This window comes from Poecile atricapillus, chromosome 23 (assembly GCF_030490865.1).
Source record: "Poecile atricapillus isolate bPoeAtr1 chromosome 23, bPoeAtr1.hap1, whole genome shotgun sequence".
Lineage (NCBI taxonomy): Eukaryota > Metazoa > Chordata > Aves > Passeriformes > Paridae > Poecile > Poecile atricapillus.
The window spans coordinates 6,860,826-6,875,869 of record NC_081271.1 but is presented as its reverse complement, the minus strand read 5'-3'; the positions used below and the strand labels follow the sequence as shown (position 1 = coordinate 6,875,869).

Here is a 15,044-nt window from a genome sequence, read left to right as displayed (position 1 = left end):
CAGGAATTCCCAGGGGCTGCTCCCCACTGCTGGAAATCCCTTCCTTTATCTCAGCTCCTGCTGGGCTGCACAGCAGCACAAAGCATTCACCTCTCATGTCTGGAGATCTTGGCTGCCATGGAGCTCCTCTTCTCCCTGATGTTCCTCACATCTTTTCATGTCCACCATAACCCCAAAATTTCACTCCCAAGGAGGTAAAGCCAGCCCAGAGCCCCTCATCTCATAGATGAAATCATGCTGGAGTTTTCCCATTTGTCACTTCATACCCCTCTAAACCTCCTTTGCTACTTTATCCCCAAACTCCAAGTGCTGCCAGGTCTTTCTGAACGTCTGCTGATCAAAATCTTCCCCTCTGCTGATCAAAATCTTCCCCTCCTCTGTGACAAAATCACAGGAATTATCAGCAGTTGATCTCACTGCTGTTTTCTCTTTGCTGGTTGAATATTTAGCTCTGTTTGGACTTTCCCTCTGAGCTGTGCTTGACCTTAAGGTCCCTGCTTCTGGAAACCCAGGCAAATGCTTCTCTCCCCAGTCACCCTGATCCACAGGCTCATTGATGCCTTCAGCAAACAGCAGCCAGACCAGATTTCCTTTAGCAGAGCTATTCAGGCCACCCTGAGCTCATCCTCACAGCACAGGCCACGCTGCAGGTCCCCAGAGCCAGGGGTGATGAAATCAGGCAGAGAGATGAGTCTGTGAGGGAAGGGATGCCCAGAGAAGCAGTCTGATGTTTATCCAGACCCCCTTCATCCCTCAGGCTGTCCCATCTGCTGTTCCAGACCCACAGCCCCGAGGGGAAGGCTCAGTGCTCGTGGCTGAGGGAGCAGAGCTGCAGGATGTGCTGTGAGCAGAGAAACTCCAGGGCCAAGCTCTGCCCAGGGGAGCTGCACCTGCCCGAGGAGGAGCCCAGAGCTTCCCCTGGTATGATCAGCAGAACTCATTAATGCCCTCTGAGGAGCTGGACCGGTTTCAACAGGGCTGGTTTTTCCCTTGGGAAGAGTGTTCTGTGTCTCCTCACAGTGTAGAGCCTGTTTCTTTGGCTGCAGGGTGGTGGAGAGCTCCCAGTTTCCACAGCTGTGCTGGAATTGTGGCATTTCTCAGCTTCTCTGGGGTCCAGCCGTGAATCCTCCACCTCCATCCCTTGTGCTGTGCTGGTTCCTCAGCCTCAGCTGTCTCCCTGTCAGGCTCATCCCTGCTGCCCTGCCACCATGGAGCAGCATTTTCTTTCCAGGCTTCCCTCCTGGGCTGGGACATGGGGCTCCATGACCAGGAGAAGGGGTTTCCACTCTTTCCCAGCTCCATCCCACAGCTCCCAGAGGTCCCACCAGCATTTAACAGCTCTGGGAGGAGCTGGAGGTCTCCCTGCATCCCTGGGATGGTCCAGGGCTCTCCTTCCCCCTAAAATGTACTCAGCTTTTGGGGGGGTGTGTGATGGTACAGAGGGTCTGTAGAAGGGTCTGGAACTGGGACACACAGGGGACACAGGGGGGACACAGGAGACACACAGGGGACACACAGGGGACACACACAGGAGACACACACAGGGGACACACAGGGGACACACACGGGACACACAGGGGACACAGGGGACACAGGGGACACACAGGGGACACAGGAGCAGCTGTGACAGTCCCAGGGGTGACAGGGGCTGTGCCATGGCCCTGCTGTGGGGTCTGGTCCTGCACCAGAGCTCTCAGGGCTCCCAGGGTGATGTTTCACCTTCCCCTGCAGAGGCCATGGAATGAACATCACCTTTCACCTTTCTCCATCCTCCCTTTGCAGCTCCAGCCTCCAAATGAGCTGCAAACATTCAGGGAAATATTCAGGGAAACACTCAGGGAAATATTCAGGGAAACATTCAGGGAAACACTCAGGGAAACACTCAGGGAAATATCCAGGGAAACATTCAGGGAAATATTCAGGGAAATATTCAGGGAAACATTCAGGGAAACATTCAGGAAAACATTCAGGGAAACATTCAGGGAAACATTCAGGAAAACATTCAGGGAAACATTCAGGGAAACATTCAGGGAAACATCCAGGGAAACACTCAGGGAAACACTCAGGGAAACATTCAGGGAAACATCCAGGGAAACACTCAGGGAAACACTCAGGGAAACACTCAGGGAAACACTCAGGGAAACACTCAGGGAAACACTCAGGGAAACACTCAGGGAAACACTCAGGGAAACATTCAGGGAAACACTCAGGGAAACATTCAGGGAAACACTCAGGGAAACACTCAGGGAAACACTCAGGGAAACACTCAGGGAAACATTCAGGGAAACATTCAGGGAAATATCCAGGGAAACACTCAGGGAAATATTCAGGGAAATATCCAGGGAAACACTCAGGGAAATATCCAGGGAAACATTCAGGGAAACACCCAGGGAAATATTCAGGGAAACACTCAGGGAAACATTCAGGGAAATATTTGGGCACAGTTCAGGGGTCTCTGAGCATGACTGGTCACACAGCCCCTCTAACCTGGAAGGGACCACGTTACAACCAACAAGGAGGGATGTTTTCAGATGTCTGTGTCCTGATGATATGATTTTTCCTACTGTCCAATTTAATTTGAGTAATTTTAAGATTCTGGTGCTTTTCTTTGCTGTCTTTTGGGGTCTGCAGTGGAGCAGACTGCAGGGCAGTGAGGATGGGCTCTGCTCTGCTCAAGGAGACAGGGCCAAGCTCCAGTTCCTCTAGAAACAGTCCCAGTGACTCCTCCAGCATCAGCATCTCTCCCTCAGCTTGGCCTTGTGAGTCCCCCACTGGGGCTGAATTTTCAGTAAAAATGTACTGGAGGGTTCCTGTGTAATTCAGTGAGCACAAACTGAGGTTGTTGTCACCTGGGAGGGGAACAGAGTTGTGGGGTGAGGAGAGGCAGGTGAAAGGCTCAGCTTCCCCTTTGCCATGGGGAGAGCTGGGATCCCAAGTGCTCCAGAGCCACAGGAGCAGGGACAGGGCCACAGGAACGGGGACAGAGCAGGGACAGAGCCACAGGAGCAGGGACAGAGCCACAGGAGCAGGGACAGAGCCACAGGAGCAGGGACAGAGCCACAGGAGCAGGGACAGAGCCACAGGAGCGGGGACAGGGCAGGGACAGAGCCACAGGAGCAGGGACAGAGCCACAGGAGCAGGGACAGAGCCACAGGAGCAGGGACAGGGCAGGGACAGAGCCACAGGAGCAGGGACAGAGCCACAGGAGCAGGGACAGAGCCACAGGAGCAGGGACAGGGCCACATGAGCAGGGACAGGGCCACAGGAGCAGGGACAGGGCAGGGACAGAGCCACAGGAGCAGGGACAGAGCCACAGGAGCAGGGACAGAGCCACAGGAGCAGGGACAGAGCCACAGGAGCAGGGACAGAGCCACAGGAGCAGGGACAGAGCCACAGGAGCGGGGACAGAGCCACAGGAGCGGGGACAGAGCCACAGGAGCGGGGACAGAGCCACAGGAGCGGGGACAGAGCCACAGGAGCGGGGACAGGGCCACAGGAGCGGGGACAGAGCCACAGGAGCGGGGACAGAGCCACAGGAGCGGGGACAGAGCAGGGACAGAGCCACAGGAGCGGGGACAGAGCCACAGGAGCGGGGACAGAGCCACAGGAGCGGGGACAGAGCCACAGGAGCGGGGACAGAGCCACAGGAGCAGGGACAGAGCCACAGGAGCGGGGACAGAGCCACAGGAGCGGGGACAGAGCCACAGGAGCGGGGACAGAGCCACAGGAGCGGGGACAGAGCCACAGGAGCGGGGACAGAGCCACAGGAGCGGGGACAGAGAGGAAGAATTGGATCCCAGTTCCTGATCCAGCCAGGAGAGCTCAGAGCTGAATGTTGCATCTTCCCCTGGAGATTCAGTCCCACTGAAAGAGCTCTTCCCCCCCTGCCCTGCACTTCTTTTGTTCCTAATAAATCTGAAACCTGTAAAGCTTTGTTTTCACATGTCAGCTAGTGTGATTTTCCACCAGAGAGGGATGGAAATGGGACCCAGTGACTGGGGAACATTCTACCTTGAAAAAGAAGGGAATCTTGAGGGAAAAGTTCTGGGTGTGGGTTTTTCTCTCCCCCCTCAAAAACACAGGGTGGTCCCACAAAGCCACCTGCACCCATGACAAGGGCATGTGAGCCCTGGGACCGTGCTGAGCACACCTGGCTGCTTTTGGGGCTGCAGAATCACCCTGGGGATCCCCTCGGTCTGGCTCTGCAGCAGCTCTGGGTGAGCAGGACCTGAGGGTAGGCTGGGGACAGGGACAGGGGACAGGGACAGACACAGGGACAGACACAGGGGACAGACACAGGGGACAGACACAGGGACAGCCTGAGTGGCCAGCAGTGAGCAGGACCTGGTGGACAGCACCCCTCATGGCCTTTCATCTCCCTTCCACCCCTCCCCACCCCACAAACTCCACCCCTTTTTTTAATTACCAAATTAGCATAATTGCACTAAGATGGAGAACTGTTCTCAGCCCCTGCTGTGCCATCTTCTGCTTCTGTTCCAGGCCTGAAGAAGGCTTTGTTTCCATGAAACCTCTCTTGCATTTTCCAGCTCTACCAGTTGGTCAGGTCACAGTTATTAACTTTCCCTGCACATCTTTCTTCCTCTGCCAGGATCTGTGTGAGTTCCCTGCGGGGATTCCCGGAGAGATCCCAGGATCTCAGACCTGGGCACTGCTCCCACCTGAGCGTGGAGGGTGAGCTGCTTCTCCCCCAAACCTCCACATCACAAACCATCGCTGCTCACCAGCGCTGCCCAGGACAGAGACACTTCCCAGGGCTGGGCCTGCCTGGAGCGTGTCCTGGGGGCTGCAATGAGGACAGGGGAGTCCTGGCACCTGCCAGGCTGCAGCTGCCTGGCCAAGTTAAGCTTGAAAAGATAAAAAATGGGTGGGAAGGGCTCTGTGTGCCATGGAACTGCCCCAGTCCTGCAGGAGGATGCTGAGGGGATGGAGGGTCAGGTGGAAGGACAAGGACTGAGCATCCCAAAAACTGAGCCAAGGGAGCAGATTTTCCAGTGGCAGCCTCCTCTGGTCCATCTGTGGTCTGGGGAAGAGTTTGCACATGAATTTTGAATCCTCCATGGAGGAGCTGCAGGGTGCTGGTGGCCAGGCCAGAGAAGTGTCCCCAGTGTTCTCCTCCCTCCCTCTGTGCCCAGGGACAGTGAGCAGCTTGGCTCAGTATCCCTGAATTGGCCAAAGGAAGGGATGTGAGGCCAGAGGAGTTCAGCTCTACTGGAGACAAACCCAAACCCACCTCCTGAAGCCTCTCCCTCGCTCCTGCTGCCAGACATGAGTCTGCTGGGGGAAGTTCTGCAGGAGCCATCTGCATGGAGCCATCCTTTCCCATTCCTTTCCTTAGGGAATGCAGTGTTTTCCTGGGAATGTTGATCTCTCTTGGAGCCTGCACACTTTTTAATGCTGTTTCCTTCCAGCCCTGTCTGGGACCTGCCCTTTGCTCCCAGTTTATTGCATTTTCTGCACTTTTCAGGCTCAATCCAAAGGGATGTGGGGTGCTGCAGCACAGCCCAGTGTGGTGTGGGGTTGAACCTGGGAATGTTGCAGTTCCTCTGGATACCCTGGGAACACAGACCAGGCACTGCTGCAGCTACCAAGAGCTGTGTGTGTGAGCTGAGCATGTCCTGCAGTGCCCCCAGCCAGGAAACCCCATGCACCTTGAATTGTCACTAACTCACCCCTCCAGCCCTGCTCCAGAATGAGCTGACACATTCCCAGCTGCACTTTGGGGGATTGTCACACAGGAAATGGTTGGGCTGGGGGGGAAGCAGGGGATGTTTGGCCTGAAATATGGATTCCTCCCTGGAATAAAGCCTGGAAATGGGGCTGCCCCAATTGCCACAGCCCCAGCTTGTGCTGGGCAGCTGGTGAGGGAATTGGTGTCTGGAGCTCTGAAGGCTTTTCCAAAAGCAAAGCAGAAGTGAGGTTTGGAGAACAGGCAGCTCTGTTCACCCAGCCTGGTGGAAGCTGCTGCACCCCTGAGACCCAGCAAGGCTGGCCCTGAACGGGGCTGGGGGGCTCAGCAGGACTGGGGGGACATCAATCAGGTGAGCATCCTGGGGCTGGAAGGGATGAGCCCTCAGGCTGTGTGACCCCAGGGTGAGCTGTGGGAGGGTCTGGGGACACTGCAGGGTGAGCTGTGGGAGTGTCTGGGGACACTGCAGTGAGGTGTGTGAGTGTCTGGGGACACTGCAGTGAGCTGTGGGAGGGTCTGGGGACACTGCAGGGTGAGCTGTGAGTGTCTGGGGACACTGCAGTGAGGTGTGTGAGTGTCTGGGGACACTGCAGTGAGGTGTGAGTGTCTGGGGACACTGCAGTGAGGTGTGTGAGTGTCTGGGGACACTGCAGTGAGGTGTGTGAGTGTCTGGGGACACTGCAGTGAGGTGTGTGAGTGTCTGGGGACACTGCAGGGTGAGCTGTGAGTGTCTGGGGACACTGCAGTGAGCTGGGAGTGTCTGGGGACACTGCAGTGAGGTGTGTGAGTGTCTGGGGACACTGCAGTGAGCTGTGAGTGTCTGGGGACACTGCAGTGAGCTGTGAGTGTCTGGGGACACTGCAGTGAGGTGTGTGAGTGTCTGGGGACACTGCAGTGAGCTGTGAGTGTCTGGGGACACTGCAGTGAGGTGTGTGAGTGTCTGGGGACACTGCAGTGAGGTGTGTGAGTGTCTGGGGACACCGCAGTGAGGTGTGTGAGTGTCTGGGGACACTGCAGTGAGGTGTGTGAGTGTCTGGGGACACTGCAGGGTGAGGTGTGAGTGTCTGGGGACACTGCAGTGAGGTGTGTGAGTGTCTGGGGACACTGCAGTGAGGTGTGTGAGTGTTTGGGGACACTGCAGGGTGAGGTGTGTGAGTGTCTGGGGACACCGCAGTGAGGTGTGTGAGTGTCTGGGGACACTGCAGGGTGAGGTGTGAGTGTCTGGGGACACTGCAGTGAGCTGTGGGTGTCTGGGGACACTGCAGTGAGGTGTGTGAGTGTCTGGGGACACTGCAGGGTGAGGTGTGAGTGTCTGGGGACACTGCAGTGAGGTGTGTGAGTGTCTGGGGACACTGCAGGATGAGCTGGCCCTGGGCAGAGTTCCCCCAGTGAGGAGCCCACACAACCTCGGCCCAGGTCCTTTAATTCACGTGTGGCTGCGCGGGGACATCTCAGGGTGACACATCTCAGGGTGACACATCTCAGGGTGACACATCTCAGGGTGACACCTCTCAGGGTGACACAGGGTGACACCTCTCAGGGTGACACCTCTCAGGGTGACACACCTCGGGCCAAGCCGGGCACGGGGGAGCAGCAGCTGCCCCTGGGGGTCTCTGCAGGGCTGGGAGGGGATGAGAGGCCAGGGGCCCCTGGGCTGATGATGATGGGGGGACGCTGTGCAGGAGCAGGGCTGAGGGGAGGAAGAAGCTCAGGTCTCCTTCCCACACCGTTGTCCTTGTGTTTGAGCTCAGTGGGAATTGAGGGGAGGGCACAAAGGGACAGAGGAGCAGCGAGGACAGGCTGGCAGCAGGGATGGGGACAATCTTCTTCCCAGTGTTCCTGTGGGAGAGAAACAGCAGAGGGGCAGAGGGGGGGCTTTGGCTGCTGCCAGCACCTGAGGGTGGTGCCAGGTGGGTGCCAGGTGGGTGCCAGGTGGTGCCAGGTGGGTGCCAGGTGGTGCCAGGTGGGTGCCAGGTGGGGTGAGGGTGGCACGGGCACCCACCCAGAGGGGAGCACCCAGGAGAGGAGGAGAGGGTCTGGCAGGGACCCCGGGGCAGGGAGGTGTGGGACAGACCCCAGCCAGCTTTGGGGTGGGATGTGGGGACGGGCTGCCTTTTCCTGTAGGGAGTGGGGGCATTTCTGCATCTGCCCAAGCACAGCCCAGGAGGCTGAGGGAGCACAGGGGGGCAGGACCCAGCCCTACCTCTCACTGCCCCGTGGGGGATTTGGCAGCGTCGAACATCTTCTTCCTCCCCTCCATCCCCGACATGGCTTCCACGTTCTTGCGCCAGTCGCCCACTTCCACAGGGCGTTCCTGCAGGGGGAACAGGGCTGAGGCTGTGGCAGCCCTGCCCCGTCTGTCCCCCTGCACAGAGCCCTCACTGGGGGACACAGCTGTCCCCTGCCACGTCCCTGTCCCTCTGCCCCGTGTCCCTGCAGAGGAGCTGCCTGAGGAGGTGGAAAGCAGCAGCCTGATCCCCACAGGGAGATCTGGATCCGTGTGGACATTCCCCTCCTCAAAGCCTGGCTGAGCTGCACCAGAAGGCTCAATAATCCCAGAAATATTTCTTTAAGAGGAAGAAACCACATGGAACTTTGGGTTTACACCAGCACAGGGGGGACAAATGTTTTTACAGAAGTAAAAAACACTTCCTGCATTGCCCTCTACCTCCAGCTTCTTGAGCCTTTGGCAGGGACTGGGGTTGTTGGTGTGTCACTGGGAGCCTGGCAGACACTTCCAGAGCAGACAGGGGAGGTGGGAGCAGCTCTGGGAGTCTGCTCTGCCACCCCCAGCATTCAAACTGTGCCCCAACACCATCTCACCACATCTGGAACAAACCCAGACCCATTCTCCACCTGGTGCCCAGGGCTGTAAGCAGAGCTTTCTGCCCAAAGGGATGGAAGAGTGCCACAATGGGGAAAGGAAAAACAGCTGAAAATTGAGATTCTCATCCAATTCTGCTCATCCAATTCTCATTCAAGCTGCTAAAATGGAATGAGCTGGTGAAAGTCCTCTGGAGAGAGGGGATCCCCAGCTGTGCCTGGATCCCACAGCTCCTGGTGCTGGGGCAGCTGCACACCCCAGGCAGGTTTGGGCATCGCTGGCATCGAGACTTTCCCTTCTCACACCTCTGCCAAGCTGGTGGGAACTGGGCCACTTATCCCAGGCCAAGTGCTGGGCTCTCTGTCTTATCTAATCTGGCTCTGGGAGTTCCCTGGGAATTTCCTGGGTGTGATTGTGCCCAACAGGAGCTCTCCTGGTTCCCTCCAAGATCAAAGATCAGACTCTGCATGTGCAGCTCAGCAGTGGTGCCGAGGGGGCCCGGGTGAGAGACCCCCACACACCCTGGGAGGGAAGAGCACCACAAACACGGCCCTAAATCTCACATTTCCATCCACCAGCTGCCTGGCCCAGTCAGACTGGTCCTGCATGGCCCCACAGCATCCCACAGTGGGAATGGCCTCATGAGTCTCCTCCCAAGCTGACAGGGGGTGAACACAGGGTACCCTGGAGAAGAACAAGGGCAGCCCTAGGAAGTGTGTCCATCTCCAGCCTCCAGAGGAGTCACCCACCTTCTCCGTGTCCTCCTTCTTGACAGACTTCAGGTTGGCCCTGAGATCCATGGACACCTTGTGCTTGGAGCCCAGCAGAGCCCGGAGCATGGCATCGGCCGAGACACGGACCCGGCGCAGGGGAGGGCGCTTGAACTTCCCTCGGAGATCGAGAACTTTGATTTTCAGATCTTTGATCTGCAGGGGCAGGGGAGAAGGAGGAGTGGGAGGTCACTGCTCGGCTGCCTTGCACAAAGAGCCCCTGTGGGAAGCTGCAGGCTCTGCCAGCACTGAGCCCAGCGGGGTCTGCACCTCTCCTGCAGGACCAGCCATGCTCAGAGCTGGGCCATGGGCTGCACCCACCCTGCTCAGGTGGCAGCTGAGCCACAAGAAGCTCTCAGAGCCACAGGGGTGACCAGGAGAGCGAGGAACCTCTCTGTGGACCCCGAGGACAGTCTGAGCTCCCTCGGGCAGGAACAAACCTTGCTCTGAGCGGTGCCTTGCCGAGCAAACACCAGCCCTGAGATAATCCTGGTGCCTGTCCCACATCCCAGCTCAGCCTGCTCCATGGCACATCCCCACCAGAGCTGCCCCTGGGAGGGAGTTTCCAGAAGGAACGAGCCCATCCTCCCTCCTACCTCCCGCATGTTATGGTTGCATTTTGCTTCAATGTCGTATCTCTCCTCATCCACGATTTCCACCTTCTCGTGCAGCTCCCTGCACAGGTCCTGGGGGCCAAGGAGACAGGAGAGCAGTGAGCCAGGCCCCTCCACGCTCCCAGGGAGCTCCATTCACCCTCCAGCCTGAGGAGTACCTGCAGCTGGCTCAAGGAGAGCCCAGAGGTGTGCAGAGGAGTGACCCGCTCCGACAGGTACCTCTCCTTCTCTGCCTGCTTGTCCACAATCTCCTGATCCCACTCCTCCTTGGCTTTGGCCAGCATCAGACTCTGGGAGCACAGAGAAATGGCAGAGGTGTGAATTGAGCAGGGCCCTGCATCCCCCTGAGCCACTCTCACCACATCTGTGGGATGGGAGAAGCTATCACAGCGTGTGCCAGCCCCCTCCCTGCTGTCCCCAAACACATCAAAGCCTCCCCAGGCCTTTGGAGTGGGGCCCTGGGGGCTCTGGGGGCTCTGGGGGCTCTGGGGGCTCTGGGGGCTGTGGTTCTCTGCTGGGACAGGCTGTGTTTATCCCAAGCCAGAGCCCGAGGAGCTCCCAGGATTGTGCTGGAGCACAAACAGGCTGAGGCTTCAGAGCTGGAGGTGTGGGGGTCTCTCCCCACCCCAGTGAAGGGGAGGTTTGTTTGCACCACAAATCCCACATGAATGAGGAGAGAAAGGTGGGGTGGGAGCTGCTCCCCAAACCCGTCCTTGAGCTGTTCCTCATCCCCATCCCACCGACCACACGCTCCGAGCTGGCTCCTTTCCCCCAGCAACACAAAGCCCAGGGAGTTTCCAGCCCTCGGGACTCACCTTCAACAAGAGTTTTCGTGAGGCTGTGATCTTGGATTTTCTCTAGGGGAAAGGGGAGGGGAAGAAAACACCCTTTGAAAACAAACACCCAGCCAATGCAGAGCAGCACCAGGTCTCTCCCAAAGGGAAAGGCACTTACCTCCCTGCAGGCAGGTGAGCAGCCAGGGAGGAGCAGAAAAAAACCAAAAGAGAACAGGGCATCAAGGAATGAGAGTAAAAAATAGGGGACAGAAATAAGGAACCGAGTTTCTGTATCTCCCAGCTGGCACCAGCCCGTGAGCCAGGTCTGAGGTGGAGCTGCCCTCTGGAAATGCAGGGAGAGCTCAGGGCCAAGAAAGCCAAAATGTCCCTGAGGTGTGACAGGTGAGCTGGCACTGTGCCCATCGTGCCAATCCCTGAGGTTCAGACACCCTCATTCCCCAGTGCCACTGCAGCTGCCACATCCCCATCCATGCTCCAGGAGAGCTCTGCAGGGAGTTTCTCCCTGCTCTGCTCTCCAGGGGATGTGTTGTGTTTGTACAATGTGCTACAGAGAGCCTCATGGTAAATCCAGAGGTGTCGCCCCCGCCCCACCCATCCGGATTTTGGGATCTAGGAAAGCCCCGAGGTTTGAACTGGGACACGGAAAGGGAGAAGAGTTTGAATTTAAGGAGGATTTTTGGACGGGAATGGCAGAGCAGCGTGGGGCAGGGCAGGGTCCCCTCCTCTCCGGGGATGAAGCTACTCACGGCTCCGGCATCGCGGCGGGCGCTGTTCCTGCCGGGGAAAGGAGAGAAGCTGAAGGAAGGTTCAGCCCCAGGAGCTCCCAGGACCAGAGGAGGATGATGAGGAGCGCTGCTGCCCCGCGCTGTCGGAGCGGGGAAGCGGCTCCGCAGCCTCTCCATCCCCCGGAACACGGGAAAAGCCGCCGGGCTCCGGGAGAAGCTGCCAGAGCCCCGGGCAAGCTGCGGCCGGCCCTGCAGGGCTCCCGCTCCTGCTCCTCGGGCCCTTTCCCAAGCACAGAGATGTTCCCCCGCTGCTCGGGGTTCATCAGCGGGGCGAGGGATGGAGCCTGGAAACCTCCAGGGGGGGAACGGAGCTGCCTCGGGGTTCCCTCCCTGGAGCCCTGTCCTGCACATCCCGTGGGCAGCACCAAAACCCATCCCGGGAGTGCCAGAGCAAAGGGCAGCCCCTCTGCTCGGGAACCAGGCTGAGAGGGGGATCCAGGGACACCCGAGAGCCCCTTCCAGCCTAAAGGGGCTCCAAGAGAGCAGGAGAGGAGCCATGGGACAAAGGATGGAGAGACAGGACAAAGGGAATGGATTCCCACTGCCAGAGGGCAGGGCTGGATGGGATAGTGGGGAGAAATTCTTGGCTGTGAAGCCCTGGCACAGGGTCCCAGAGCAGCTGTGGCTGCCCCTGGATCCCTGGAAGTGCCCAAGGCCAGGCTGGACAGGGCTTGGAACAATTTGGGATCGTGGAAGTGTCCCTGGCAGGGCAGGGGTGGGACTGGACGGGCTTTAAGGTCCCTTCCAACCCAAACCATTCTGGGATTCTCTAAGCCAGAGCCCACAGCTGAGCAGGTTCCTTCAGCAGCCACATTCCAGGTGAAACACTCGTGGTTTCCCATTTTACATTTGCTTGGTGACCCCAAGCCCTGGCAGCTGCTCCAGCCCCCTCTGCTCCCCTGGCCCTGCTCTGAGCCCCTGAGCCCTCCTGTGCTGAGCAGCCGGGGCACCCTGTGAGCCCAAGCAGCAGAAAAATGTGGGGTGAAATTCCAATCCGCTGAAATTTACTTTTTCCCCCTCAAACAGCATTTTTCAGGCATGGCTTTAGTTCTTTTTCTTAGGAGTGAAATGGACAAACTGGGATTTTTTGCCTTGATGCTTTTGCTTCCGCCAAAATTTGGAAACTGCTTTAAGATTCCTGCTGGGGGAGATGAAAAGCTGGTCTCAAACAGTTGCTCCCAGGTTTGTGTGGAGCCTGTGCCAAACAAATCTCAGGGCACCTCCTGGCTCTCTCCCCTTGTCCCTGTCCCCTCCCCATTCCCCCACAGCTCAGACAGAGACATGTCCTGAATAAATGGAATTTGGGGGGAGGGAGGAGGGGATGCAATAAAATCCCAGCAGGAATCTTCTCCTCCAGAGCCTCCCAATCCAGATCCCTGGATTTACAAGGAAAAATCCCAAGAGCAGGAATTTCTTTGTCCTCAAACCACATTAGACAGATTCATTTTCCTGCCTTTGTGGAGGTTTTTTGGCGCTGTGACAAACATCCCAGAGGACACCAGGCAGCACCGGTGCCCTGAGCAGGCTGAGTCCCAGCTTATTAAACCCCCAGTTTATTTCAGGGGTGGCAGAGGAGCCTTTCCCTCCCTGGAGCTGGTGAGGGCTGGGCACAGCTCTCAGCATTCCCATTGTCCCCTGCTGGACCAGAGCCCGGCATTCCTTGGGGTGGGATCCTCACCACACCTCGAGCTCACGACCTCTACCAAGGTCAGTCACATTTTAGGGCCAAAAAGTCCTAAATTGGCTTCCCAAAGAACAGCAGGGACTGAGCTGTGCCAGTGAGACATCCCCAGCAATCCCCAGTGCCAGGACTTTGGGACTCCAGCTGGATCTGGAGCATCCAGGAAAGGCTTCAGTCCCTGGTGGGGATTACAGGGTCTGGATAAGCCAATTCTGCACTGTTTGCACTGACTCAGCTGTGAAAAGCTTATAAAGCCTATTGAACCACTGGATCATGGAAATCCTTAAAATAAATAATCCCATAAACGCAAATATAGTGAATCCTGATATCCTCCCCCCTCCCAGGAGGCTGGAGACAAACCCCAAGTGCTCTCCCAGTGACCACAACTCCACACTCTGAACCTCCCAGCAGTGAACCAGGCTGGAACACCCGGCCAAGTGCTCCCCAAACAGTCCTGTTTGCCACGTTTTGGGAAAAAACAGGCAAATATCAGCTCCCAAGTCTTTGTCCCCATTGCAGCCTCGCCAATCCTCTCTCCAAGAGCAGAGGAAATGTCTGATCAGCCTCAGAGAGGGGGAGGAATTCAGGCAAATTCACGTGCTGGGGGTTGCTCTCTGTCCCATGCAGTTACTGGGGGTGTCGTGTCCCTGTCACCAGCAGCCCCCCAGGGGACACAGGGCAGTGGCAGTGCCTTCCTTACCTGGCTGTGCAGGAGGGAGGTGATGCCTGGCCCTGGGACAGCCGCGCTCTGCCGGGGCTGTGCCTCAGGGGGGTATTGAATCCCAGCCCTGCCTGCCAGTGGTCAGTAAAAATAGCACAAATCCCCTCCTCTGCAGGCATCTGCTGCGAGCCCCGGGAGGGCTGGGACTGCTGCTCACACCTGGGGCACTGCCTGGACACAGGGACACACACAGCTCACCCCTGGGGCACTGCCTGGACACAGGGACACACACAGCTCACCCCTGGGGCACTGCCTGGACACAGGGACACACACAGCTCACCCCTGTGCCACTGCCTGGACACAGGGACACACACAGCTCACCCCTGGGGCACTGCCTGGACACAGGGACACACACAGCTCACCCCTGTGCCACTGCCTGGACACAGGGACACACAGAGCTCACCCCTGTGCCACTGCCTGAGCACAGGGACACACACAGCTCACCCCTGGGGCACTGCCTGGACACAGGGACACACACAGCTCACCCCTGTGCCACTGCCTGGACACAGGGACACACACAGCTCACCCCTGGGGCACTGCCTGGACACAGGGACACACACAGCTCACCCCTGTGCCACTGCCTGGACACAGGGACACACAGAGCTCACCCCTGTGCCACTGCCTGAGCACAGGGACACACACAGCTCACCCCTGGGGCACTGCCTGGACACAGGGACACACACAGCTCACCCCTGGGGCACTGCCTGGAGCACAGGGACACACACAGCTCACCCCTGGGGCACTGCCTGGACACAGGGACACACACAGCTCACCCCTGTGCCACTGCCTGGACACAGGGACACACACAGCTCACCCCTGGGGCACTGCCTGGACACAGGGACACACACAGCTCACCCCTGTGCCACTGCCTGAGCACAGGGACACACACAGCTCACCCCTGTGCCACTGCCTGGACACAGGGACACACACAGCTCACCCCTGTGCCACTGCCTGGACACAGGGACACACACAGCTCACCCCTGTGCCACTGCCTGAGCACAGGGACACACACAGCTCACCCCTGTGCCACTGCCTGGACACAGGGACACACACAGCTCACCCCTGTGCCACTGCCTGGACACAGGGACACACACAGCTCACCCCTGTGCCACTGCCTGGACACAGGGACACACACAGCTCACCCC

At 58.1% G+C, this 15,044-nt stretch overlaps 1 protein-coding gene across 2 annotated transcripts; it reads right to left on the bottom strand.

The window, feature by feature from the left end:
- Positions 1-7,123: 7,123 nt before the first annotated feature.
- TNNI1 (troponin I1, slow skeletal type) lies at positions 7,124-13,950 on the bottom strand. Of its 2 annotated transcripts, XR_009279413.1 has the most exons (9): positions 13,879-13,950; positions 11,455-11,487; positions 10,731-10,772; positions 10,074-10,205; positions 9,898-9,987; positions 9,281-9,457; positions 7,911-8,021; positions 7,271-7,546; positions 7,153-7,215 (listed from the first exon to the last, which is right to left on the bottom strand). XR_009279413.1 is itself a non-coding variant. In XM_058855960.1 (8 exons), exons 4-7 carry the CDS (start codon positions 10,197-10,199, stop codon positions 7,914-7,916), a joined length of 501 nt encoding a protein of 166 aa, XP_058711943.1. In that variant the 5' UTR covers positions 10,200-10,205; positions 10,731-10,772; positions 11,455-11,487; positions 13,879-13,950; the 3' UTR covers positions 7,124-7,546; positions 7,911-7,913. The 2 variants fall into 2 exon arrangements, 1 of the variants encoding a protein (XP_058711943.1); XM_058855960.1 differs by having other exon boundaries at positions 7,124-7,546.
- Positions 13,951-15,044: the final 1,094 nt, after the last annotated feature.